The sequence below is a fragment of the Aureobasidium namibiae genome (assembly GCF_000721765.1).
Source record: "Aureobasidium namibiae CBS 147.97 unplaced genomic scaffold scaffold_17, whole genome shotgun sequence".
Classification (NCBI taxonomy): domain Eukaryota; kingdom Fungi; phylum Ascomycota; class Dothideomycetes; order Dothideales; family Saccotheciaceae; genus Aureobasidium; species Aureobasidium namibiae.
The window spans coordinates 346,126-373,984 of NW_013581192.1; the positions used below are offsets into that span (position 1 = coordinate 346,126).

The 27,859-nt window shown below is 52.0% G+C and overlaps 7 protein-coding genes across 7 annotated transcripts; 4 read left to right on the forward strand and 3 right to left on the reverse strand.

The window, feature by feature from the left end:
- Positions 1–252: 252 nt before the first annotated feature.
- M436DRAFT_54130 (uncharacterized protein) lies at positions 253–2,578 on the forward strand (the record flags this gene model as incomplete). Its single annotated transcript, XM_013568842.1, has 3 exons — positions 253–583; positions 630–715; positions 842–2,578. 3 exons carry the CDS (start codon positions 253–255, stop codon positions 2,576–2,578), a joined length of 2,154 nt encoding a protein of 717 aa, XP_013424296.1.
- Positions 2,579–6,096: 3,518 nt separating this feature from the next.
- Positions 6,097–8,522, reverse strand: M436DRAFT_84801 (Pkinase-domain-containing protein; the record flags this gene model as incomplete). The annotated part of the gene is made up of 2 exons (XM_013568993.1): positions 6,097–8,289; positions 8,346–8,522. 2 exons carry the CDS (start codon positions 8,520–8,522, stop codon positions 6,097–6,099), a joined length of 2,370 nt encoding a protein of 789 aa, XP_013424447.1.
- A 4,394-nt stretch (positions 8,523–12,916) lies between these two features.
- On the reverse strand, positions 12,917–14,989 carry M436DRAFT_75524 (DUF1604-domain-containing protein; the record flags this gene model as incomplete). Its single annotated transcript, XM_013568994.1, has 1 exon — positions 12,917–14,989. One exon carries the CDS (start codon positions 14,987–14,989, stop codon positions 12,917–12,919), a length of 2,073 nt encoding a protein of 690 aa, XP_013424448.1.
- A 1,140-nt stretch (positions 14,990–16,129) lies between these two features.
- On the forward strand, positions 16,130–18,919 carry M436DRAFT_54474 (Pkinase-domain-containing protein; the record flags this gene model as incomplete). Its single annotated transcript, XM_013568898.1, has 3 exons — positions 16,130–16,303; positions 16,359–16,986; positions 17,040–18,919. The coding sequence occupies 3 exons, from the start codon at positions 16,130–16,132 to the stop codon at positions 18,917–18,919; spliced, it is 2,682 nt and encodes an 893-aa protein (XP_013424352.1).
- A 901-nt stretch (positions 18,920–19,820) lies between these two features.
- On the forward strand, positions 19,821–20,841 carry M436DRAFT_75526 (Rcd1-like protein; the record flags this gene model as incomplete). Its single annotated transcript, XM_013568995.1, has 3 exons — positions 19,821–20,010; positions 20,067–20,598; positions 20,652–20,841. The coding sequence occupies 3 exons, from the start codon at positions 19,821–19,823 to the stop codon at positions 20,839–20,841; spliced, it is 912 nt and encodes a 303-aa protein (XP_013424449.1).
- A 1,240-nt stretch (positions 20,842–22,081) lies between these two features.
- Positions 22,082–23,723, reverse strand: M436DRAFT_66611 (beta tubulin; the record flags this gene model as incomplete). Its single annotated transcript, XM_013568929.1, has 6 exons — positions 22,082–22,810; positions 22,862–23,317; positions 23,376–23,430; positions 23,492–23,559; positions 23,624–23,647; positions 23,712–23,723. 6 exons carry the CDS (start codon positions 23,721–23,723, stop codon positions 22,082–22,084), a joined length of 1,344 nt encoding a protein of 447 aa, XP_013424383.1.
- A 1,238-nt stretch (positions 23,724–24,961) lies between these two features.
- Positions 24,962–27,774, forward strand: M436DRAFT_54380 (uncharacterized protein; the record flags this gene model as incomplete). The annotated part of the gene is made up of 8 exons (XM_013568886.1): positions 24,962–25,686; positions 25,852–26,115; positions 26,152–26,477; positions 26,616–26,761; positions 26,858–27,400; positions 27,457–27,503; positions 27,534–27,624; positions 27,676–27,774. The coding sequence occupies 8 exons, from the start codon at positions 24,962–24,964 to the stop codon at positions 27,772–27,774; spliced, it is 2,241 nt and encodes a 746-aa protein (XP_013424340.1).
- Positions 27,775–27,859: the final 85 nt, after the last annotated feature.

Here is a 27,859-nt window from a genome sequence, read left to right on the forward strand (position 1 = left end):
ACCCTCCGACACATCATAAGAATTTCTGGGATGAAGAGGCTATTCATTGCCGCTGGCTTGCCCACTTCACATCAGCCCTGCATACAGTTGGCGCTTGACCTAAGGTTACTGCATTGCTACTGACCTTATCTGCCCGCGTCTGCCTGAATATGTGGAGCGCTAAGTGTATGGAGGATGCACCAAGGTTGTACGGTGTTTATATTGAAGACATAGTTCCCTGCACTATCATCTTGCCAATGATCTTTGGGCAACATGGCTTCTCAGAGAGTTTCTAGCAATTCCTTGTCACAGACACCCGGCCGAGATATTGGACCATCGCTTCCTTCTTGCGAGGCGCTCCAGGATGGAAATAGTCACACATATCATCCCTGTGATACTTTCCATTCGATGCACCTACCATCACGGAGCAATTCTACAAACAACAGAAAGTCGCAAACCAACTCATGGGCTCAAGCCATCGATGAGCAGCTCTCTGTTGAGGGTTGGCCAGTTGAACCTCGCAAACTGAGGAACAATACTATACTGGCGTTAGTTCTCAACCTTTGCGAAGCTCTGGTCACTCTTGCGCCAATTGCATTCATCAGTATGTTCATTATGAGAGTCTGAAAGCCGTTTCTTATCTTTCTTAGTACTTGCTATACTAGCAGCTCAACTAGATGGGAAGCCTATCGATGAGAATGGACTTGGTCACAATATCAAGATTATCACGCGCCTTGTAAGTCATGATTTCCGTATCTGTGATCTGACCCTCTTCATATACTCTCTTACATCATCTGCTCTGCTAAGCCATGATCCACCCGCGCCCCTTGTGTAACGATGAACCAGTGCTGATTAGATCCAGGGACCTTCAATATATCCAATTCTGTTTGCGGCAGTAGCAGGAAAATCCTTGAAAATGTTTGCACGATATTATGCCGAGCGAGGTATGAAGCTTGGTGTTTTGGAACTGCTCCTGGCAAGTCAAACGGTATGGGGCACTTTCGAGAGCCAAGTACTCCTGAGGCGTTTCACTGTCGTTGGGACTCACTTAACTCTTCTATGGTGCTTGTCTCCTCTCGGAGGCCAAGCATCTCTCCGTATCCTAGAGACTGCCACGGAGGCTCGAGTCGAAGGTGGTCAGCCGATTCTATACCTTCCAACGGGTGGCATGAGCTCTTACGGTATCGAGAACGGTGTGTTAGCTTCTGGCGATGCGGCTACCTCTTTGGCGGCTATCAACGCTCTATACAGTGCTAACCTACTTGCTCCTCTGTCTGTAAAGAATTCTGACGAAGATACCTGGGGAAATCTCAAGATTCCATGGTTGCCAATCTCGGAAGATGTGCCATCCCAGCCTGGTATCTGGAGTACTATTCCGGACCTCACCTCGGCAGACAACTACAGTTCTCTGGTTGGACTTCCACTAGCTGGGTTGATTAAAAAGTCGCAGACTCTACAAGAACTCACCTTCGAGTATGCTTATATGGACCTCAAATGTCCTCTCCCAGCCTACAATTTTTCCCAGAAAGATCCTGCCCTCATCAGACAGCTTGGTCTAGTCTGGTCTTCAAACAATAAATCGATGTTCACGAACACTGCCAAGAATACCATCACATCGTTTTTTCTTGACACCCACACACCAACGTCCAATGAGCGAGTGGACAACATTCTGCTTGATCAGAACGTCACGACAAACTCGGATCCCTCTTTGCGGATCCCAAGAAACATACTCTTCGGTAGTCTGGACTCGAATTCATCGACGGTGCTTCTTCGGAACTGTACTGTGACTCTAGTCTACACTGAAGCCCAAGCTCAATGTACTGGGGATGGGTGCAGAGTGAAAGCAATCCGACCTTCCACCAAGTACCAACACCGCAATCCGAACCTAACTCTGCTCGAGTCTTTTGTTCTGAGTTATCACTTCATGCAAGACTTCCCGCTAGCAACTGGCAGCGTCCACAATGGCGATACTTCACCCACTGAGTATTATGTTAGGGGAGCACATATACCCTTTGGTACAGCAACAGCAGGACTGCCCGAGCTCGCTACCCTTCCGAACGACCTCTTTGTCATACGGACGGGACAATTGATGAACACTTATTTACAACTCTCACTTGCTCCCTTGGCATACACAGGCGATCTACCTGCTCCAAACGAAGACATCTGGAAGACTTCAGACCAATCTATCAGCACAGAAGTCTACGATGAGACTCTACCACCGTTCCTGCCGATGTCCGCAAACTCTACGATCACCATATCTACTGAAGTTTACAAGTGCAATTACCTCTGGTTCTCATTCCTTCTGTTGTCATCGTGTATACTTCTCATGCTTGGATCAGTGGGAACTGCACTAAGTTATATATGCCACGCTCCTGATATGATGGGCTACGTGTCGAGCTTCACATACAACAACCCGTACATGAGTGTGCCATCTGGTGGAGGATCTTTGGGTGCTATGGAGAGAGCGCGTCTACTGAGAGATGTTAAAATCAAGATTGGCGATGCCAGAGTTGACGACGAAGTTGGTCACGTTGTCTTTGCAACACTGGATCGTGCTGAAGTGGTTGGAGATCTGAGTTCTGAGAAGCTCTATAGATGAGTGATCTTGGTATGTCATGCTGCGATAGAATCATGGGTAGATACAGAATGCACTTCCTGATGTTTTTTGGCTGATGGTGGTCTAACGCCTAGTCACAACTTTCTGTTCCATTTCTGTTCGCCGAAATACTCGTTTCGAACATCGTGATTGCATAGATACTGTACCTCACTCAGGCTATATCTCGAGTCGGGTATCGTGTTGCGAGTTTGGCATAGTTCATGGGACAACCCTGTCCTAAATATCCATCCTCTTGACATGCTGTCAAACTTCCAATACCATGAAAGGAGCCACATAGAGACAGTGATGTCGATTGCATGTGACTATAAGAGGCAACACTGCAATCCTTGTGCAGTTCAGTTGTTCTAATGTTGCTGCGTGTTGATGCATCAACTTTCAATGCCCGACTGCATGCTGTGATACCCAGCAGATGCGTCCACAACGCATACCGACATGATTGTTGAGAACTATGTGGCATTGCCCATATGAACACCGATGAATGACGATGATGATAACCTCAGTGCTACTAGTTGGCATTGTTGTCGATTGAGATTGACCTGAGAGGTAGAGACCCTCGATGACTATTGGCGCACCCAATGCTCGTCATCACAAGAAGGGGCCCGATAGAGAGGGCCCTCGCTACTGGATTACCAGAGAAAGCGTGTAGACCCGATGGCTCTTGCCAAAGTACAGACTCTTTCATACATGTATCATGCCTGGCATGAAGTTTTTCGTACTGTCAGGAATCGATCATCGTGCATGACTGTGAGCATGTACTGGTTCTAGATCAGTCTCCTCTTTTATGCAGCGTGCGCGGGAGACTCTGGTTTTCGCCAGATACACAACAATGTTCTCAGAGACTTCAGCGATGCTGTGGTGGGGGTGTACCGCGGAAGGAGGGAAGGAGTAGCCTCACAAGAATCGCTGCCTTGACAACAGTAAGAGCGGTAGAGCAGATGCTCCTTGTCCATGGTACTATCAGTGTATAAACCTGGAACTGTTCCTTCTCGGCCCTCGAGTGGACCTCGTCACGGCGCCATCTGGATATCATCCAGTTATCGGAGAAAAGTCCGTGTGATGTATGTGGGGGCTCAGCTGGAAACCGGCATCCACATTGCCTTCGCACCTAGGCAATACCATAGCCAAGCACACTTGAATCCTGCCGTCTTTGCAACACACCATCGTCTATAGAGTTGCAATGCAGATCAGGTCAAACAGTATTCCGTAAACAACTCGGACAACGGTGAGTAGGCGGGACCGCCCCAAATGGTAGGGCAGGTTAGGGTATCGCTTTGTTGACTCAGTCACTGTGATATGATTGGAGTCGAAGTGTTCCCGCACACCACACGACTCGATATTCCCTCTTGGCGGAGAATATGAGCAAAAGCCGGGAAGATCGGCCATTAAGTCACAAGAAACACGCCGGTGCTCATGTTGACATATACAACTCTTCAGTGCCTGCCATTTGCCGAAGACCGAAGGAAGTGTTGTCTGCATGCATGTCATCCCGAACCTTGACTGCCTTCTCGGCACGCATGAGCTGGGATTCCTACAACCATGATGCTCGCTGCGAATCGATCGGTAACGCGGGACTGTACCTGCCCTTTCGAGAGCGGCTCGAGCCCGAAGACCAGGTGGAGATGGAAGCGCGATCTGTGAGTGATTGCAGGTTGCAGAACTCTTGCTGTGGGTGAGATCACTACTGTAGCCGCGACATCCGTGGCGTATGCACTGCCTTAGGTCGAAACCTGTTGTCCTGGACACGAATTGATCCTGAGGAAAGGTCGATGGCACTTGATGTCAATATTGGATGAAGGCCATGGGCAGAGACAACACCGTCGGGCGCCAGCGAAGGAAGGACTCAATGAGACGATCAGATTGACTTGTAACTTTCCGCGGAGAGTAAGATCTTCGGAGGCTCAACAGCACGTGTGTATGGAGAAAAAGGAAGAAGAAGAGGGTTAGAGGCAGCGGGCAGCGGGCCGTATTAGCACACCACGATTGTGGTACCACGAAAGACGTGGCTGTGGTCGGTTTGGACTGGCTTCCAATCCGGCTCTTGCTGGACGCCCGGTGTTAAAGACAGTCCACAACGGGATGCGGGCTTCCAAGGCAAGAGCGACAGTCGAGTCATGAGCAATCTTCAGCTTAGGCAGGGGCTGGTACTCTGACCGACTTAGGTCTGCAGATTCGTTCGTGACAGCGCTCTGAGAACAGCTGAGACAGCGCCATTCGATGCAGCCCCTCTTCGTTGCAACGGCGGCGGGGGCTCGCCCGCGCTTTTCTTCACGGCGGCTTGCACGAGCGAGTGCATCTTTGGTTTAGAACGGGAAATTGGAACGTTGGGGCTTTCTGTGTCAGCCCTCACTCGCTCGTGCGAGGTGCAGCGAGTCTCCTGCAGCCTTTCCTGGACCAGGCCTGCATTAGAGTGGCAGGTCGCAGGATTGGCGTCGTGTATGCACGCTTGCATGCACGACATCCACCCTGATCGAATCCTGATAGCTATGCGATAGATGATGCGCAGACTCTTGCGTCCAGTTGAGCAAGGTCTTTGTCCATACAGCGATGCCGTCACTGGTATTGGCAATCTAATGCGTGAATGCTCCGCTTGCTCATCTCGGACCGCTGGAACTATCTCTAGTCATTATCCAACGGCGCGAAAGGTTCCTGACTACTACGACAAACCAAGGGCTGTTGTTCAGATACGGAGCTATTGAAGTGATTTCGTGACTCGTACATATGTCTGCTCACCGAGGTAGTCTTCCATTGTTTGTTGTGATGATCGAATCATCAAGGACTTAGAGTAGAGCGAAGGAACGATTGACAGCTGTAACGATCGATAGGATCGAGACATTCAAAATGAGCTTGAGGTGCAAGATGCTGTGTATATCTAAGAAGTGCGTATGTACAGACAAGTGGGCCGACTGTCTATCTTCCAGCCATACTGTGTCCGATAAAAAGTGTATAAGCCCATTTTCCGTCCGATCTCCACCCAATGTCTGTACAGTTGGGAACGCCGTCAGAACACCGTAGCTTCCTCTCCGGATTGAAGATGACAAAAGAAAACCAAGGCTGCTCGAAGCGAGTCGAGGTGCGCTGTCTACGCCAACAAAATGTGGAAATGCGCTGCGCAATGAAAGCCGAGAAGCGCTGTAAGCGAACCCGGTGAAAAATGATAAAAGACCATGTAGATATGTGCAATATGCAATTGATGCAGAGAAGGTATTGCACCTTTCCAAGCAAAGATCGACGGAACAGTGGCCCTCTCTACTGGGGCCGGGGTATGGAACTGAAACTTGGTAGCCGAAAGAAAACAAAGAAACAAAAACAAGATGCCGAAGTGACGCTAGGAAATGCTGATAGCTAGATGATGGTGATAATCAACTCCAGAGTGTGACGGAGCACATATCCGGTATGTACAACGTGTGAAAGCCAGATGGGTACAATGCATGTAGGTAGTGATGAAGAAAGCCTGTTGGCTCAAGAACGATGGCAACTGGGATGACGAGCAAAGCGACGGATCACTTGAGTTTGTTCCCCGAATGCACAGCAAGGATGGATGCTGCGGCTGATGAAGCCCACTCGTAATCGTCATAGGGTGGTGTAGGCCATTGAGGATTCAGACTGTCGCGCTGTCTTCGTGGTGTGATGACCATGGACTTAGTAGGGGTCATGTCCGTTTGGCCAAAACCTAGGTTGTTGTCCTTCGAAGGTGACGGTGTCAAGTAGGCAGACATATAGCCGGGATCTGATGTCACGTGCGCGATTGGAGGTCTGGTGTTTTCTTTATCCGAGGACGGCTTGGCTGGGGTGGGCTTCTCGAGTCGTCTTGCTGCCCGACGCGCGTTGGTCAATGCCTCGTCAAGTAACTCCTCCTCTTCATCGGGGGTTTCGTATGTTTGACGAGGGTTTAGCGATTGCCTGACTGATCGCCGCGTTCTGCTAGTAGTTTGTGCGTTGACGGAAAGTGCAGGCGAGGTGCGTCCATCATTTACTGTGGACAGCGAATGGTGACGCTTCAGAATGGGCGTGCTTGACATGCGCTGGACTTGTCTGGCAGGCGCGTTTGACGCGCGAGCGTCAAGGCTAGAGCGAACGCTTTCCAAGGCCTTGTCAAGTTCCGAAAACCCTGTATCGGCGGTAGAGTCGCGAGCAGGGGGCTCAGCTGACAGTGATGATCGGTTGCTTGATGCCCATGGTGCACATCCCACGCTTGTTGGTTCGGGCTCCTCGGGTCCTGGCGATCCTGGAATTTGGTTGCGACCGGAGAATCTTCGAGCTCGTTTGCGCAGGTGAGAGAAGAAGCTTTCTCTGATGCTTCCAGTGGGTGAAGCAAGACCGCTCAGGCCATTGAGAGCTTTCTCGGCTTCCTGACGGTGATACTCTGCATAGTGATTGCCGTGGGAGTTGACAGATAGCTGCCTTGAGATCTTTTTCTTCTCGGTGGCTTCAGACTTGGCGGCGGCGGCGGTCACAGCATCGTGTATCGGCGAGACTGGCTTGATAGATGGCAGGATAGGTATTGGTACGGCACTGTTCCACGTTGCTCTCTTAGCGAACGGAGGGCGGAGTTTGATCGAACCAGTGCCTTCGGCGCCTTTAGCGTTGATGGGCGAAGGATTGGATGTGGGCGCTTGAGAAGCGTGCTCTGTACGCGGTGTGAAGTCTGTAGTGCTAACGGATTTCCTGAACCACGACGACTTCTTGAGCGAGATACTGCCTTGAGTAGAGTCTGGCGAGTTCTCGAGGCCGATCAGGGTAGAGCTTTTGCTGCGAAGAAGTTTGGCAGTGTTTGACGACTTGGGTCTCACAGGATCGACAGCATCAGCAAAGTACTCGTGTTGGAGGGCTTGTGTCGAGGTAGGTCGGACGGTAGGATCCCACATCAGACACCAGGTGATAAACTTTGCGAAGCTTGCGGACCATTGAGGTGCTTGGAGAATAGTCTCCATAGGATGAGGAGCCATCTTGGGGAAAGAGAATCCGAGCTTGCCAGCTAGGCGGACGCCATCTTTCCATTCTCCACCTCCCAGCTTTTGACCATGCTTGTTGACCCAAAGACCGGGGCTTCCCATGATCTCACAGACTCTCCAAACCTGGTCGACTTCGTTGCCGCCGGGGAAGAGAGGCTTCAGTGTTGCAATTTCAACGGCCATGGCACCGAACGCCCAGATATCCACAGGCGCAGAGTACTGGCCAGCTCTTAGGAGTACTTCGGGTGCACGGTACCATCTAGTCGAGACGTATGTTGTGTAGGGAACCATGGAGTGAGTTTCTCTTGCCAGTCCGAAGTCGGCAAGCTTAATGGTGTAAGTGGGAGGTGTCGACGGAGGTGTCACTAACGACGAGTATCGCTTGAAAGCGCTTTGTGTGTCGGGTGCTGAGGAGGAGACAAGGATGTTTTCGGGTTTGATGTCGCGGTGGAAGAAGCCGTGTTCATGAATGTGCTCCAGGCCGCCGAGGATCTGGAACAAGATGCTTTTGACAACAGTGCCATCGAAGGGCTTGTGGTCCCGTGTCTTCATTAGCTGGTAGAGGTTGCCATCCATGTTCTCCATGGCAATGTGCAGCTTCTTGCTGAGGGGGTCCAGGAATATGTCATAAGCCGGCACAAGATGAGGGTGCGCTGGTATCGACTTGAGGAAGATGACCTCTCTGAGGTCCATACATTGTGAGAAGGATTCAAAAGTCTTCTTCATGGTCTTCACGGCAACCTATAAGGTTTGATTAGACGTGACCGGATGGTAACAACGTTCGGTGATCGACATACCAAAGTGTTTCTTCGCACAAGGTGAGCGCCAGCGCTCCTTGTCCTTGCAAGGACGACACTTCCGAAGCTGCCATCACCAATATCTTTGATGATCTCATACTTGTCCTCCAGACACATAGCTCCGGTGTTGGTATTCGAGGACCAGCCACGAAATGAGTTGTCTACTGCAACAGTCATGGTTGATACAAGCTTGCTTGATGATATCAAGTCTGAGCGCAGAAACTTGTGATGAATACTTCACTGCATCTAAATGCAGATGAAGTGCAGAGTATGAAAGAGAGGAACTCTTGATAGAAAGCGTCAGTCCGTGTTGCACAAGATGGCTGGCTACCCAATGGATGTGGAGGTGCATGCATACCGGTTTCAGTAGGATCGAAGCCTAGGCATACGATATCAACGTGTTGGAACGGTGAGCAAGACAATCAGGACTCGGGAGGCCGTTGGAGTTGTCTTGAGGGGAAGCGCGTGTATTAGGATTAGTTGGTAGCAGTGTAACGGGTATGATAGTTTGATGGTTGATCGATCGATGGTAAGCGGTAAGTGAGCGGATCCAGATTCGGAGGGAAACAAAAAGAGCGAAAAATAGACAAAGGAGCGTGGGAGTTGTTATGGGAAGGAAAAAGGAATTTCGGTGTCCAAGGTAGAGGACGTGAGGACCCCAAGGACAATGGGCAGGCAAGAGTAGCGTAGTGTGCGTAGATCTTGCGGCCGTTCGTGGCGCACTGGCGGCGCGCTAAAGTGGCTGGGACCTTCACACGGAAAGGCGGCGGTCAGAGTCAGACCTCAAACCACGAGTCACTGACCAGCGGCCTGTGCTTGTGAATGGTTTATTGTTAGTTGGGCAGCCCCTGAATTTGAGCTTTGGAGAAGCTCGGCTGGACAGGGCTGCGATCACCCTGAAGGGAGGCTTCGTGAGGAGCAGTGTCGCGAGAGATAGATGCAGCTTGTGAAACTCTCGCCAGAAGGCATCCACGACAGAGATATCGACTACTATGGATAATCGAGTTGGAAAGCGAATGCTCAGATATGATCCGGCGACCGTGCGACTCTTCGGCAACCGTGCGAGATGGTCGACTTGCCTATGGTGGGCGGAGAGTCAAGGCGAAAGAAGACCGCTTGTGGCTGCACTGGCTGGTCTCTTGAAACAGAGCTTTGCTGGTTGTTTTGATCGGGAAGCGACGAGGGCAGTTGTTGTGGCAGTGACGGGAATATCGAAGAAGGAAACGGCGGCCCTCGGACAGTCGACATCAATAAATGGCAGGCACAGTCATGCTCGCTACTTCCCAGAGCAGTCACGTCCACATTCGGAGTTGTGCCTGTTATTGATGACACAGGTAAACTTGGCCCATGCTCATTGCTCAGAACCTCAAGGTTTAATCTAAGATTACTCGCGAAAGAGATTCATTTGAATCCATATGACATGTCTGATCTCTACTGCTATGCCGACTGTCAAGTCGTCGACTCTGTGCTCGCCTACGCGAACCGTGAGGACAGTGATCCTTCTACGTAGCAGCGAAGAGAAAAGCCGTTGGCACGTCTGCTATAATTACTCGGACAAATCAAGCCCTGCCTGAGATCACCGACGACTGGTCTCAATTTTGACTTTCGGGATGTCCAGTGCCGCAAACTGTACTCGAGAGCCAGGAGAAAGATCGGTGGACCCTTCGACAACCTCAGGACATGACAACGGGTTGTTGAGATGAAGCTCGCTGCCGTGCGCTTATCTGGTGTGCTGGTCCCCTTGATCTGCCTACCGGACTGACCAGGCGAGCGTTTACAGACTCCCCGCCGCGACCTGAAGACGGTCGCGATTCGTGGATTTCCCCCTCCGCTGTGATTCGCTATATCTTTCCTTGGTGGCCGGGGGTTGGCGGAATTCAAACCTGCATAAAAACATCTCTGCATCTGACGCCGCACGCGCGACACATTCGCGCAGCTCGCGCGCAAAGACAGCAGAAGCTAGCCCGTCCACCTGCTTTCGTATTGCATGTCACGTCATCAGAATAGGAGCAGCAGGCTTCATCTTTGTTTACGCAGTGTGTCATGGCCGATCTTTTTCTTTTGTTTTGGATATCCAGGAACAAGTTTGTACCCCCTGTCTGTCACCGCGGGAAAAAGGAATGTTGCTGCAGCCTGCAGTCGTACTCAAATCTCGAGTCCGACACCAAAGTCGTCATTTGCTATTACTCTGAGACGAGGGCCCTGCCGAAGCCTGTCCGTGTTGATACCGTACACTCATCGATGGTGTACCAAGATCTCTGTTTCGCGGAGTATCTGGGGCTTCATGACAATCATGCGTTCACACCTTGCCGTGGGCGACAGCTTAGATGATGATATCCTGGCTTGAAGATGATCCGATGTCTGACAACGATGACCGCGTCCCAGTCGCACAGCAGTCGGCTCCGGAAAGCCTTTTTCCACGTGTCCTATGCAGAGTAACATTCACCACGAGGCTATCTGTGATTCAAGGGAAGCATATAGTGTCGCTTGAGCGCGCATCGCAGCAACATCAGCAGCCACTGGGCTGACAGACCATCTGCCTGCGACGATAGCCGTGTCCCCAAGACATCGACCTGGGTTTTGATCATTACCGAGCACATGGATGCTGGATATTGCATGAATGTCAATGCCACTACGTGAGAAATGTCAAGCAGGCCTATGCGAGCTTTGCGAGATTTCGAATATGTTCACGAAGCTCATTCCCAATCTACTCCATTGTGTCAGACCATGTCCTATGGCTAGCTAAGTGGAATTACAGATGTACAAGCTGTCGAGCCAATACGACTCTCCAGCCTTCCCGGGCAAGAGCGAGAGCTCATATCCACCAAATCTCCACTTGAAAAGCTATCACTACAAGCCAAACCATCACTCCTTGCAACAGTAATACCGGCAGGGTTGTCGGCTCTGTGAGGATCTACAGGAGCGTACTCTGCTACAATGCCTCTCTCTAGTCTAGGCTTCTAGAATATAGTTGGAACGAAGGATTCGTGTCGCTTTGGCTCCTCTGATGCTTGTGTGTGAGTATTGTGCGCATGTGCACCCAACTGCCACTCATCAATCATCTGAACCAGTCACCGGGTCCGCCTCACTGTTGCTCAATCAGACAGCCAGCCAGCCCCCTTGGGCCTGAGAAAGAAGAGTTCTGGTCTGCCCCCCACCTTTGCTCCCAAGGTCCCGAAACAATTAGCCGCACTGGCAAAACAACACAGTACGTGGCTTCCAGAAGTCTGGCTCACCTGCCCTACCAAACTACGCTGGCCGCTCTGTTACCCAGTCAAAGGAAGAGTTTTCTTTCCCCTTTACAAGGTGTCAGCGCTGGTCTTCCAACTACGTACGAAAGGAAGTATCCGGTAAGCCGAAGCAAAATGTGTTTGTTCTTCTTTGCTTTGTCGGCTGGTTGCCCTCTTGTGAGACAACTTGTGTGTGTGGAGCTTGGTGCGGTTGCCGGGGCGACGCGGGCAGAGAGCAAGACTAAACCCTCGGGGACACTGCTTGTATCATCCATTGTATGTCTCGCCCTGCTGGCCTCAAGTCGGCCTCGGACGATCACGTACGTCTGGCTATCGTTCGACCCTCTCACTGTTCAACGAGTTCGTGCTTTTGCAGAGTCTTAGCTTTGGGCTTTGGCTCACATGCGCAAGAGGAAGGTCCTTGCAGAGCAGAGGGCAAGACTTGTGGCTTCCCCCCGGTTTGCGACGGCGCTGTCCATCAGCATTATCACATACCGCCTATCCACGCGTTAACCGAGTATTCTCCATGATTGAGAAACACAAGAGGGAGGTTGGGGATGATGGACAACACAGGGGCGTTCTGGTTCCTCGGTGAACGCGGCATCTGAGGGCCAGAGAACAGCAATATTGCCGCAGTATGATAATCGCTTGCTGGCAATATAAATTCTTGTCTCTCTTTTCCAACCGACACTGCGGGTAGGGAAGCCTGGTGTGGCTTCTTGATACTACTCTATTACGTCTTGCATGCTCGGCACATTGCCCGTCTCTGCTGCCGCCGGCTGTGGCAAGTTGCAACATCCTGAGGCATTCAGAAGAGATCAGGTTATTGTTATGCTTTTGTCATTATTCCGCATATTGCACCGAAACTTTGTTCGCTCGTTCTCGTCTACCTCGTAGCGCCAATCACGTTCGCGTGCGGCTCAGTATATACATGAGTCCGTCTGAGCAACACGCAACGTGTAGCGCTCAAATGACCTCTGTAATTGATGGGCCGTCGGATGCATCTCCCAGAGTGCTTTTTGAAGCCTCGGACAAAAGCTCATACCCAATCTCCCAGCCCCTTTACTTTTTTGGAAGGATGTAGAATGATATGCCTGACCATGTCTCGTAGCTCAAGTACTAGATCGTCACAATATCACGGTACCATGTGCCGTGGTCCGTTTGTTCGACCAGGTTGACGGTGTTTTGAGTGTATTGCTCATCAGAGTCACCTTGACGATGGGACCGAGCTCTCACCTCGTAGACGACACGAGCATTGGCCAAGGTGGCCGTCGTCATATGTTCTGAGACGAGAGGATACGGGGAGTCATTCTATCGGTGGTGTTTCTACCAAGATACTACCTATTCGTCTTCGCTATCACTGCCAAAGATTGCTTTAAAGACATCGTCTCCAGGTCTTTGTGCTTCAATGGCCTCATTGACCTCGACATCTACCTGTTGTCTGACTTGAGATTGGACTGACTGTGCTGAAGGAGTCACGTCACTCGTCGTAGAGGCATTTGTCGGCTGTGACCATATCTCGCGCATCATCTGATCCATCTTGTTCTGCGACACTACATCAAGTCTGCTGTCTGAGACTGCAATATCATCGCCTTGGCCATTGCCTGGATCAGCGTGAGCCGGTGCCTTGACATTGAACCGTTTGCAGAGTAGACGAGTAGGGTAAAATTGAACACGAATGCGGGTCATGGGGCCAAACATGCCAATCTTCGCAGCGGCTTCTGCAGGATCTTCGGATTTGGTAGGTCGTTCAGAGCTCGAGGGCAATATGTCTGTCGCTAATCGAGGAGCTGAAGACGAGCTGGTGAAGCGGGATGCCATGAGGCCTGAGATTGGTTTAAAGACCTCGGCCGCTTGTGCGAACTCACGCATCTCTTTCGTCCACTCATCAATCGTCGAACCCTTGACACGTTCAGGCAATGCGTCGCGTTGTCCGCTACAAGACTCAAGGAATGAGCGATAGCGGGCTCGTTTGGCCTCATCTTCAGCATAGGGCATCCAACCACTCGTGCCACGTTGCAAGGCCGAGGCTGCTACTGTACTGTCCAGCTTTGGTACCAAGTCCCACAAAGACCTCTGTTTGTCGACGTCTGATCTTTGCCATCCTTCAGGGGCGGCTTCTCCACGTGCCATTGGAAGATTTGATCTGCCTGTCGCCGTGACGAGCCTATCACGTGCTTCTTTGCTCATGAAATCAAAAATGGACTTGCCAGGAAGCTGTTGCTCACCGAGAGCAGCTGCTCTTTTGGCTGGATCCATAGTAGAGGCTCGAGCAGCATCGGCTGTAGATTGATGAGACGATGAGTCATGATTGGTCGCAGAAGTAGCCTTCTTCGGCTCCCATCCTTCAGGAACTTTAGGAGGCGGATGTTTGTTGTCTTGGATGTTCAGTAACAGAGATGAAGCTAGTACGAAGCCGTCGAGTGGAAGACGGCCATCATGGCATTTTCTGAAACCATTGCTGTTTTTCTGACCCAGCTTTTTAGACAAGAAGGTTGGCGTTTTCAGGCCTCTCAAGGTAGGATTGGCATTGGTTGCAAGGATGCCACCTTTCTTCTTCTTCCGATCACCGCCGATGATACGATTGTAAGATATCTTGGGCCCCATGTCGTAAGGATCCTCCTCGTCCGAGCCAGTGTCGTTCAAGACGCCGACACCAAATCCGCTTCGCTTTGCCTTGAACTTTGGTTTGATAAGTCGGCCAAGATTCTCAGACTCATCTTCGTCTTGGTCATCCTGTTGCACGATGGTTCTGGTCTGGCCCAAACGTTCTCCGGCAGAGTAACCCAGACCGAAGCGATCTTTCTTCCGGTTGAAGGCTACCATGCGGGAGTTTTCGGGGGCGAAGAGGTGTGTCTCGTCGCTAGGAGCAGAGCCAGCAGTATCCTCAGTGCGAGCTTTCCTCCTGACCTTAGGCCCAACGCCCTGTCCTTGTCTCCAGCCCATCTTCTGCAGAAGCTTTACACCAATTGTTTCTCCTGCCGGTGTGAACAGATCGCTCACCAAGCCGCGGCGGGCCTGATCCTGGGTAGTGGAGCCCAAGCCAGCAAAGTCGCCCTGGGTTTGGAGTTTCTGAGCTTCTGCTGCAGCAGCGCGGTCTTCGTCATCCATGAAGTCTTCGGGGCGGGCGACTTGGGCATCTTTGCGGCGGTTCGTACGCGATGAGGTAAAGGTCGAGGGAGCCCAGCCTTCTTTTGAGCCTACGGTGTTGAAGTAACCAGCGCTGTAGCCTCCGGTGAAAGCACCGTGGAAGCGCTTTCGACCCTGCTCATCGCGGGCATCTTGCTTCCACACAGGAGCATAGGAGCCATCGTCGCGGGTATCCGAGTCCAGAGGCGGTAGCGGTGTGCCGAAGAGGGCAAATTGAGGAAGCTGGTCGGACTCGAAATTGTCTCTTGAACGCTTGTATGACATTCTCAGTTTCTGTTTGCATGGTGTCAAGCACTAAGATGATTCGGCGAGTGTTGAAGTCGCTGTACTTACGTCACGGCATGGGTGGGCAGTGTGTTGTGTTTAGCGGTGATGAAAAGAGAAACCAAGTCGAGCGTGGATGGACGATACGATGGCGGACAGCCGTTGGAGTGCGGGCAGATCGGCGTTGACTGAATCAGGTGCAACAAGTCACATAAACAAAAACCCCTACCAACAAGATGCTCTGCAGGCCCGACATGAGCATACGGCGATAGTGAAGGGCACTCCAAGGTTGCACAGTTGCTCACAGATACCCGTCAGGTGGATTTGAGCGCTGCATGGGCATATCGAAAGTTGGAAGGTCGTCGAGGCTCATGTGGATGGTGGCTGGACGAAACGACAGACTACGGGCCAGACAGAGTGACACGGAACCTTCTCCACAACAAACCCAACCTCGTCCATGTCATCGGCGCTGTAGTCTTGGACTCGGAGCCGAAGCCCTTTTCGCAACTGCCTCATCACTCGCTGTCAAGAGTGCGTGCTTGCCGCAGAGACGATTCGCGCTTTGGAAAGCAGTCTGAGACAGGAAGCCGCTGCCCAAACAAAGCGACCGACACGACTGAACAGCTCCGACCATCCTCCTCACTCCAACATCAACAACAACAACAACGAGCAGTTGTTTTCCGCTCATCTGCCCCCGACAAGTCGCATAAGCCCCCAGACGCGTTTGTACGACCTCGTCTGTCGGGCCCTCACAGCCAGCCGGTAGCGCAGTGCCCTCAGAAGGAGCGCTTACACACCGCGCCCTCAACCTTCATGTCTGCCGCCGCCATTCCCAACACGCCAAACAGCGTGCGCCGTGCCCACATGAGCCAACCACCCTCAGACCGTCCCCAGACAACTCCTGCTCGCTCTGACGTGCCTCCGTCTCCTCGTCGTCAACCTTCGCAATCTCACTCCCACACTCGCTCCGCCTCTGCATCGGCTGCACCCCAGCTCGCCAATGTCGCCAGAAACGACCATGAGCAATCAAACCTAGCGCAGCAGTCCTCTTCATCTCGCAACCGCCCTGACGCTCCTGCTCGCTCCGACTCGACGAGAAACACTGCTTCGGCCAGTCAGTCAAGATATCATTCTCAAGAAATGCCTTCCTCTACTGCTTCGAATGCTACACGTGCTACCTCAACTTCTGGAACCAATGTTCGTCGAAGAACTACTGTAGACGCAACCACCGGTCACTGGGATCTCGGAAAGACCATCGGTGCAGGCAGTATGGGAAAAGTAAAGCTGGCTCGCAACAAGGAGACTGGCGAACAAGTAGCCTCGCCCCATACTCTGCGCATGTTTGTTTCCGCTTACTGATGTCTCCCAGGTTGCTGTCAAAATCGTCCCTCGCCAGTCAACCGACGAGCATCGCAATGCCCAGGATCGCGAAAGAGCCGATCATTCCAAAGAAGTGCGTACCGCTCGTGAAGCCGCTATTGTCACTTTGGTCGATCACCCCTACATCTGCGGTATGCGAGATGTTGTGCGCACCAACTACCACTGGTACATGCTGTTTGAATACGTCAACGGTGGTCAGATGCTTGACTACATCATCTCGCACGGTCGCCTGAAGGAGAAGCAGGCGCGTAAGTTTGGTCGCCAAATTGCCAGTGCACTCGACTACTGCCACCGCAACAGCATTGTCCACCGTGATCTCAAGATTGAAAACATTCTTATCAGCAAGACTGGCGATATCAAGATTATCGACTTTGGCTTGAGCAACACCTTTTCGCCCAAGGGCCTTCTCAAGACTTTCTGTGGTTCTCTTTACTTCGCCGCACCCGAGCTTTTGCAGGCAAAAGCTTATACCGGCCCCGAAGTTGATGTCTGGAGTTTTGGCATTGTTTTGTACGTCCTTGTCTGTGGCAAGGTACCGTTCGACGACCAGAGTATGCCGCAGCTGCACGCCAAGATCAAGAAGGGAGTAGTAGAATATCCGCCCTGGCTGAGTGCAGGTACGTGCCGACCACTTTTGTATGCCGTCGAGTGATGCTGACTTGAGTTCTAGAGTGCAAAAACCTGATCGCGCGTATGCTTGTGACAGATCCTGCGCAACGTGCTACTCTTGCAGAGATCCTGGTACATCCCTGGATGACGAAAGGATTTGGTGGTCCTCCCGAGAACTACCTCCCTCCTCGTAAACCCCTACAACTTCCATTGGATCCACGAGTTCTTAAGAAGATGGACGGCTTCGATTTTGGTACTGCAGAATACATCGAGCAACAACTCACCAAGATTGTACAGTCTGAAGAGTACCAAAAGTCTGTGGTCGCCATGGAACGCCGCCAACAATCTGGCCTTGCGGACTCCCAAAACAAGCAAAGTGGCATGTTCGACTTCTATAAACGACGGAAGTCCACAACGAGTCGTGATACTCTGACTGGCCCTTCGTCTGAAGCTGTTCAATTGGGCACAGACCCTCTAAATGCCTACAACCCATTGCTCTCCATCTATTTTCTGGTCAAGGAGAAGATTGAACGCGAAGAGAGGGAGTCAAACCCAGGCGTACTGTCCATGCCACGCTCACCTGGCGAGAAGCCATTGCAGCTGCCGGATCTCCAGCCACCCGCGGCTGCTTACACCAACACTGCTGCGTACGAGATGGCTGGAGAGGCACCAACAGGAGGCCGAAGTCGTCCACGCGCCAGAACGCACGGCGAGGATGAGTTGCAAGAAGATGCGAAGAAGGCGAGATCGACCAATCGCGTGCCACCAGTGCCATCTCCTGCCATTGTTCTACCTCCACCTGATCACACGCCAGTAAAGAAGGAGAGCGCTGCAGTGGGCCTACTGCGCAGGCTAAGCACCAGACGACACAAGGACCCTGAAAGGCCAGCCCCAGCAGCGACCAACGATGCCTACACGACCCCAAGAAAGAGTTTCAGCATGAGGAGACAGCGAGACCCAAGTGCCAACAGACTACAGCCAGAGCCTGCTGTCGAGAAGCCAGCAGAACTACTTACACCAACCCCAGAGCGCACCAGTCTAGGACGTTCTACTAGTGTCAGCGCTGCCGAGCACAGTCGTGATACTTCTCGCCGAGGTGTATCTGAGGGTTCAAGCGTTCGACCGACAGCCATGACCCCTCAACCCAGCAGACGCGGCGATAGACAGTACGGTGATGCGTCTTCGGATGCTGAAACCTCTGGTTCCAGAACAATGCCCCTGACCTCAAGGACCAAATCGATGGGTCACGGTCGTAAGGAGAGTTTCCAAGCACGCAGAGCTCGAAGAATGGATACCCGCACTGAAGACGTACCGGAAGAGACTGATCAAGACTTGCGGGAGGTTGAAGCAGTCCGCTCGACTAATGGCGCCAGCGAGAGCCCGAATGGCATCAAACCTGTCTACCTCAAGGGCTTGTTCAGTGTGTCAACTACCAGTTCCAAGCCTCTGGCTGTGATTCGCACAGACATCATCAGAGTTTTGAAGCAGCTTGGCGTCGAGTACCGCGAGATCAAGGGCGGTTTCAGCTGTCGTCATGCTCCCAGTATCGACATGGAGAAGCCTAAGGATGACCAAGCAGCCATGGGTTATGGAAGTCACAGACGAAAGATCAGTTTCGGTGGGTTGATGGGAGGAGGCAATACCGAACCAACGACACCCACACCTCCTCGTCCGAGACGCGATAACAGCTACACTGCTAGCGACAGTTCTGATGATGACGAGGAGAGAAGAGTTCGCGGGCAGCAGCATAACCGAGCCGCTGGTGAAACATCGACACATGTGCAGAGTGATCTGGGCGAAGGCATGGTACTCAAGTTTGAGATCTTCGTGGTCAAGGTGCCTTTGTTGAGCCTGCACGGGATCCAGTTCAAGAAGGTGGATGGCGGCACGTGGCAGTACAAGAACATGGCGCAAACCATCTTGAACGAGCTGAAGCTGTAGACAGGTATGGAGGCAGGTGGTGGAGGTAATGAAAGGCACGGCTATAAGATGGCATCTTAGGCATTCTTGAGGCGTTTGGATGAAGCATGAGGCAGAATTTATGGGTTTAATTATCGGAGCCCTTTGGTTTGAGAAGCATGAATATGATTAAGGATTGCAAGCACAAGTTGAACTCTTCGGGATATGCGGGTGTGTGTGTGTAAATAATTGTGGATCTGCCTTGTTCCTTCAGTGACAAGCAGTGGTTGACGCTCACTCGCTCCCTCACTTAGCAACCTCGATACATTCACTGTCGACGGCTAGTCACAGCAAATGATGGCAGTCGCGCACGGACCACCGATACAGACGGAATAAGCTTTGCGGGCCGAGTGGAGTCGAGGAAGCGTGTGCGGTTGGAGGAGTGCCTTCCTCTCGAACACTCAGTCAGACCGTGACAACCAGCCGCTCCTTCTCGTCTCGTGTCGTCTCGTCGTCCCGTCGTCCCGCGCCCCTCACACTCGTCAATCTCGAAGCTTCACCGCCCAAACCCTTCAATCTGTCTACATTCAGCAGCCGCGCAGCCAAGATGCTGCCCTCGCAGCATGTCTTCTCGCATCAGCACCAGCACCAGCATCAACACCATGGCCAACACCAGCAGCACTATGCGCCTCAGGAATGGCAGCAGCAGCAGCAACAGCAGCAGCAGCAGCAATCTCACCACCACCAGCAGTCGCACCATGGTCTCCAACAGCAACACGCTCAGGCGCAGGCACAGGCCCAAGCCCAGGCTCAAGCACAAGCCCAGGCTCAGGCTCAGGCTCAGGCTCAGGCACAAGCTGCTGCCGCCGCCCAAGCTGCCGCAGCTGCCCAACAACAACACTACAATCGCATCGCCGTGAACAACGTCGCTTCAGCCGCCAGCATGCAGCCTTCGCATGAACATCAGCTTCAGCTCCAGTCGAGCGACGGCGCCGTCAGTGACGAGAACCGCCGCGTACTCGAGTGGATCGCCCAGATGATGAACCCTCAGACGCGCGAAGGCGCTCTCCTCGAGCTGAGTAAGAAGAGGGAACAGGTTCCCGAGTTGGCTCTGATTCTGTGGCACTCGTTCGGTATCTACCCCTGTATGATGAACGTCTTGACTGACCAAGCCGCTGACATGACCTAGGCGTTATGACTTCGCTTCTGCAAGAGATCATCTCAGTCTACCCTCTGTTGAACCCTTCGCAGCTGACCGCAGCTGCATCCAACCGTGTTTGCAACGCTTTGGCTTTGCTTCAGTGTGTGGCCTCGCACGGCGAGACTCGTGGCCTCTTCCTGGGTGCTCACATCCCGCTGTTCCTCTATCCCTTCCTCAACACGACATCCAAGTCAAGACCTTTCGAATACCTGCGCCTTACTTCTCTCGGTGTTATTGGCGCACTTGTCAAGAACGACAGTTCAGAGGTCATCAACTTCCTTCTCACAACTGAGATCATCCCTCTCTGCTTGCGCATCATGGAAACAGGTAGCGAACTCAGCAAGACGGTCGCTATCTTCATCGTTCAGAAGATCCTGCTCGATGACCTCGGCCTGCAGTACATCTGTCAGACTTACGAGCGATTCTACGCTGTCGGAACTGTTCTTTCCAACATGGTCAACCAGCTTGTTGAGCAGCAGACGGTGCGTCTGCTGAAGCATGTCGTGAGATGCTTCCTCCGGTATGTCAAGTTTCGCAATTTTTGACCGAGTCCTCGTCTAACCACCACCATAGTCTCAGTGATAACGCTCGTGCTCGTGAAGCTCTCCGCCAATGCTTGCCCGAGCCCCTTCGCGACGCCACCTTCTCTTCTGTCTTGCGTGATGATGCCGCCACTAAGCGTTGTCTGGCACAATTGCTGCTGGCACTTTCGGACCAGGTTGTCGACCCTTCGCAGCAGACCCAGCCTACTCTTCTTCCCTGATCCGACTATTCTTACCACACTACTATTCTTGTCCAATCTTTGACAACACACCTTTGTTGCTTTCCGCTACTGCTGAGATACCCAATCCGAGGTTACAGACACGAAGATGATATGCATTATGCTCCGACTCTCCTATCAGCGTCGTTATAAGGATCTGGAAACGACAAAAGGCACTCTCGACTTTATAGCAGGGGACATACCAGGCGTTCTTCAACATCACAACTGTACTTACTCATGCTCACCACGTCCTCTGTGGGAGGATGTCTCATCTGGACCTTTCTCTCTGCGCCCTTTGCTTCTGGGGATATGTTTTTCTTTCTCTTTCTTCTCTATACCAATTTGTCGTTGTAGAAGTAGTACTTTTCATCATCTTTTCGCGAAAGGAAAGGGAGGGAGGGCGGCGGCGGTGGATGAAATGGCATGCGGAATCGAGGAGTTTATATCGGCATGCATCTTACTCAACAACTGCACAAACCCACACAAACGAAAATCTGCAAGTCCGGGAGGTTCCAAGAAGAGGAAGGGGAAAAGGCGTTGAGGGGTTGTTTCTCTGATCTTTTTATTTCACCCTGCATAGCACTGCGAGTTCATTATCTGCCTCTGCTTCCCTCCCATCATTATCACAAGACGAAACCATCATCGTGCTGACTTGTTTCCTCTTTACAACACACACATACCCCTCATCTTTGTTCTTTTACTTCTAGCATTACCATAAAAATATCATCGTTATCCTCATGCGATTTCTGTCAGTCTCTTGGTGTGGTCTTGAATGAAGAGCGTAGTACTTACTCTGTATGACATTGCTATGGTGGCTTGATCCTGGCATCTCTGCTTTTGAAATGCTGCTGTAGGTCGATAAGGATGTGAGACCGAGTGTCAGACTCGAGTCTTTAGAGTGGTGTCAAGTGATGGCGGCGTGTGTGAATAGCCATGATATCGCGTATCAATCTCTGAATAATGAGTATCACGGATTGCAACACTATGCAGCATCCCTTCATGACAGGCTATTTACTTTGGCTGGTGCAGACCAGATCAGAAAACGTGGAAAGAGAAGCTTTTGGTAATTACTAAAAGACAAGGAGGGCTTTCATTTCAAACTCGCTAGGGCGCCCAATGCTCGGACATTGACTTGGTTATCGTGGAAAAAAGAACAAGAGTAGAAAAAGAGGATCCAAGCGTTTCCTCCTCTCGGACAACGTGAATACGAAATTAGATGTTGATCGTTTGCCTGATCGACATCTTACTCCTCAGCCTCCATAGGAGCCTCCTCATCGTACTCCTCCTCACCCTCGGAGATGGAGGCCTCCTGGTACTGCTGGTACTCGCTGACCAAGTCGTTCATGTTGGACTCAGCCTCAGTGAACTCCATCTCGTCCATACCCTCACCAGTGTACCAATGCAGGAAAGCCTTGCGACGGAACATGGCAGAGAACTGGTCGCCGATACGCTTGAACAGCTCCTGGATCGAGGTCGAGTTACCGACGAAGGTAGACGACATCTTGAGACCACGAGGAGGAATGGAGCAGAGGGCGGTCTGGACGTTGTTGGGAATCCACTCGACAAAGTAGGCGGAGTTCTTGTTCTGGACGTTGCGCATCTGGTCCTCAACCTCCTTCATAGAGACCTTACCACGGAAGATGGCAGAGCAGGTCAGGTAGCGGCCGTTACGGAAGTCGGTGGCGGCCATCATGTTCTTGGGGTCGAAGATTTGCTGGGTGAGCTCGGGAACCGAGACAGCGCGGAAGGAGTGGGCGTTACGGCTGGTGAGGGGAGCGAAACCGACCATGAAGAAGTGGAGACGGGGGAAGGGGACCATGTTGACGGCGAGCTTGCGCAAGTCGGAGTTGAGCTGACCGGGGAAACGGAGCGAGACGGTGACGCCGGACATGACGGCTGAGACGAGGTAGTTCAAGTCGCCGTAAGAGGGGTTGTTGAGCTTGAGGGTGCTCATGCAGATGTCGTAGAGAGCCTGGGGCGATTAGTCAATGAAGCGGTGTAGAAGAACAGGGTGGGGACAAACCTGGTTGTCGATACAGAAGGTCTCGTCAGAGTTCTCGACCAGCTGGTGGACAGAGAGGGTAGCGTTGTAAGGCTCGACAACGGTGTCGGAGACCTTGGGCGAGGGCATGACAGAGAAGGTGGCCATCATACGGTCGGGGAACTCCTCACGGATCTTGGAGATCAGGAGCGTTCCCATACCGGCACCGGTACCACCACCGAGAGAGTGGGTGATCTGGAAACCTTGGAGGCAGTCACAGCTCTCGGCCTCACGACGGACGACATCCAAGACCTGGTCGACCAGCTCGGCACCCTCAGTGTAATGACCCTTGGCCCAGTTGTTGCCAGCACCGGACTGACCAAAGACGAAGTTGTCGGGACGGAAGAGCTGACCGAAGGGACCGGCACGGACGGCGTCCATGGTACCAGGCTCCAAGTCGACGAGGACGGCACGGGGAACATACTTGTTACCAGAGGCCTGGCGGTGCGCGTTAGTATTGGAGCAGTGAACGAGGGGACGGCGATTGGAGACTGACCTCGTTGAAGTAGACGTTCATGCGCTCCAGCTGGAGATCGGAGGTACCGTTGTAGCTGTTAGGCAGTCAGCGAGCCGCCGTGAGGTTGTAAGAACGGGCATAGGGCGTCAACGTACACACCAGCACCGTCAAGGCCGTGCTCGCCGGAGATGGTCTGCCAGAAGGCGGCACCAACTTGGTTACCCTGTTTCTTGTGGTCAGACGCGAGGTTCTTGGGGTGAATTGGAGCTCATTTCAGGTAGACATACACATTGGCCGGTCTGGAGGTGGACCTGTAGGAGAAAGACGTTAGCATAACAGTCCGTATGTGCGCAAGCGACAGCAGGGTAGACACACAATCTCACGCATGGTGACTGTGATGGATGAGCGATGAAGAGGTCTGGAGAGTCGGTGACGGTGGTCGAAGAGGTTGGTCGATTGGCAATTGTCGTGTAGGGATCAAGGGGCGGTAGGCAGGAGCAAAGCACGACGAGGCTTGGCACAGTCGGTCCAAACATCAACAAATCGTGGCCGCGTCCAAACAGGGCGGCTGCTTCCGCTTCTCCAAGGCTCCATGTGAGGCGGTCGCGACCCTGTTCGATTCTTTTTTTCTAGCATTCTCCCACTCACTTTACAGCCACATCCAAACTATCTGTACAGCTCTTGACGAATCTCCTTTGAATTCCAGACAGCTACCATGATCCGTGTCATAGGGGTCCCATCTGCCACCCCGTTGATCCTATATCAGGTTTTAAGCTTTCCACGTTTGAATTAGGTATTCTCAGGTATCTACCCTGCTCTCATATTTCCACTCCAAGGCCCGTCTGTTCCCCGATACTCTACTTGCATGACATCAAACATCAAAATATTGCTGTTCCGTTTCTCTCAACTGCCTCTGTCGAGTTATTGCACGCGAATTCTCCCCACCATCCACTCTCGATGCTCATTTGGCAGCCCCTATATCTCTCCTCCATATTAGACATGCAATCTACGGACTCCTTCGTGCTCGCTGGCCGCTCCTTGATGTAAGCGCTTTCGCCTCCCAATCTCATATGGCCCTTTGAACACATCCAAGCGTGTGCCAGCCGAAAGATACAGCTAGGTCATACCTGTTATCGGGGATGACGGTTTCCTCTCCGGGACAACGGTGGTGCAGACCTCTACGCGTCGCAACCACCGTATCTTGTCTCCCATCTGTCATTCAACAATGACATGTTCGTCACAGGCTGCCTGAAATTCCAAGCAACACTTGCGGGTGGATCGTCAGTTCAAGGCAGCTCAATTCTGTCATCGAAGAATGTCCGACCGCACTCAGGGTCGTGGATCGGAGTGCTTGGGCATTGGTCCAAGCTCCATTCGTCCTTGGTTGCTATGTGGAAACACAAACACAAAACCGTCTCTATCGTCCATACTTCGCTCCAGAATACCATACATACCTCCACATCGTTTTATCCTCGTTTCCTTCGTTGCATTATTGATTTCTCTGTTTTGATAACGTCTCTCTGTCTTTTCCTATATCTCTTTTAATCGTCCTGCGCCCGCCATCAGTCTTCTCCCCTGCAAGCTGACCCAAGACGAATTCGACATCCCTGTCTTCCGGCCTCGTCATGGCTTTTGAAAATAGCGACAACCACAAAGATCAACAATTGGGTCAGCACATTCATTTTTCTCCTCCAAAGCCACCACACTCTCCAAAGAAACCTTCACCACTTAGACAATGCCAACGACTCTCATCTATACCCGACTATGACAAAATCAACAACTTGAGCTTACACGACGATGATTCAGCCACTTACTTACAAGATCTCCGAAACAACCGCGTCGCCCGACTAAACGGCTCAAGACCACCACCACCCTCGAGAATCGCAAGCAAACGTCAACAGCAGCGACCGACATCTACCGACGACGCCATTCCGACTACAACCAACAAACCAGCTTCCACTACCGCACATGCCCGTCAAAAGAGCCTTGATTCGACCGATCGCGGAGTATTCGCTGGTCGCCCTCTTGTGGCGCAACCAGGATCGTTCACGCTGACGAAGTCGACATCTCTGGTCTCCCTACCGTTACACGAGGTCATCGAAGAGCTGAACTTGGACGAGGAACAACGTATTCATGCAGCCGCTCAAGATGAGGCTGCTGAGTTGGTCTGGAAGCATCGCACTGGTCACGATCCCGAGAAAGAACGCGCCTCTGCATACACAAACCCAGACGTAGATCCCAAGGCCGCGCGAAAAGATTACCGGGCGCATCTTCGTACCACAAGCAAAGACAGGATCGAAAGTCGTCATTTGTCTACCAGTCGTCCGGCGATCAGTGACTCACCAACCTCGTCTCCCGAGAAGCCCAGCACGAAAGCTTTACCCGAAGACCCATTCGTAGAGGCCACACCTGTGTTCACTACACCACGAAGCACGCGCTCCAAAGGCAAAAGTTATGAAGGACTCGCGAACGCTGTAGCAAACGATGTCGAGGTGTCGAAGCGACGTGTTAGCAGTGGCTCCAAACGACGACCTAGTGCAGAAGTCAGGGCGGGGTTCATGAGCCCAACCGACAAGATCTACGAAGAACCGGATGAACAACTGAAGGAAGCAAGAGCTGCAGAAGTACAAAAGACGACAGCAAAGGTTGAGCCTAAGTCAGAAGAGGTTCCACGTCATGTTCGCAGGAATCCTTTTGCTCGAGTGCGATTGGCGCAAGAGAAGTTCGAAAAGAAGGAATCCCCGTCTGGCTACTCAGCCAAGAAAAACGACGACAGAGAGTCAGTCTCTAGTCACACAGCGAAGAAACACGAAAGGATCGAGATTCAAAGAAACCCGCCTTCGCAATCCCGAAAAGCTTTCTACACAGTCAACGACTCTGCGCCAGCTTCGCCCAGTCTCCCACCTCAGGTTGTACCCGAGAAGGCTGTCGAGGACAACGCAAAGATCAAGGACGGCAAAGAAATCCGCGGCGATGACATACGCTCTGCAACCGCCATGAAACGCAAAGACAGAAGTCCGAATCTTCCTCAACCAACCGCAGTTAGCGATAGTCCTGGTAGACCCATTGTCAGTTTCCAATCAGGATGGAAACCCAGGGAAATTCAACTGGTAGAGGAGAAATCGATAGCTCTTCCAGAGTGTCTGTCCGTAGGCAAGGATTCGCCTTCCGAGGCTGCCTTAAGTGGAAAGCAGAGGCGCTACTCGCTACCCCATTCTCAGCAAGGCCCGCCTCCTATCCCTACAATCATGGTTCCGGATGAGCCAGTATCAAGACCAGCTAAGATTCCTACTGAGATGCCCACAATCTCAGTCATGAGGGCCGACATTCCCATGATCGTCGTCCCAGATGATTCCAGCTCAAGCCCGTCCAAAACGCTTTCCGAAGAGCCAGACATTCCTGGAATAAGTCTTTCCACAGATATCGTGAGGCCTCCTGTTTTTTGCATCAACGAGCCTACCAGCGCGAAGGTTGAGCGACCACCACCTCTCCAGCATCGTCCGCAATCTTCACCACCCAAGACCAACTCCCCTTTCTCAAAACGCCCCCTACCAACTCCTACGCCTTCATCTGCTCGTCCACTTCCTGTTCCCTGCAAGACGTCGCCATATCCAGCAGTCGCCAAACCTCATATGACCCCGTCTGTGAGGAGAACCACAGCTTTGTGTGCCCATTGTGCATTGCCCATAGCAGGGCGCATCTTGAGTGCCGCAGGCGAACGCTTCCATCCTTCATGCTTCAAGTGCCACGAATGTGATATCAATCTCGAGTGTGTCGCGTTCTATCCGGAGCCGGACAAGAAGCGAGCAGAACGGCTGGCTCGTATTCAACAACGTCAACAAGGTCTTGATGTCTATCTTCCTGCTGGCGTGACTGACGAAGACGTAAGGAGGCTAGAGGAGCAAGATGGCGATGAATCGCTCCGATTCTTCTGTGGGTTAGACTTCCATGAGTTCTTCAGCCCTCGTTGCAAGAGCTGCAAGACCCCCATCGAGGGCGAGGTAGTTGTTGCTTGTGGAGCAGAATGGCACGTTGGCCATTTCTTCTGTGCACAGTGTGGTGATGTGAGTTATTTCAAACTTTTCGACGACTAGATTGTAGCTGACGGACTCTCTTATAGCCTTTCGATTCGACCACACCTTTTGTCGAGAAGGATGGATACGCTTGGTGCGTAGGCTGTCATACCAACAGATACAGTGCAAAATGCCGTAAATGCAGACGTCCCGTCACACAGATTGTCGTCAAGGCCTTAGGTGCTGACTGGCATGCTGGCTGTTTCTGCTGCACTGTAAGTGTAATTTTGCTCATGAAGTAAAGTCCTTTACTAATCGATATATAGGAATGTGGTAATGGCTTCGATGATGGCAGGTACTTCCTCAGAGGCAATAACCAAGATCCCGTTTGCGTAAGGTGTGAAGAGCGGAGACTGAAAGCATAGTCAAATGGTCAAGCCTTGGACGAATTGACTACGAAACTGCATCTTCTCTTCCTGTTTGAGGTTCTTGATAGCGTTTGCATTGGGT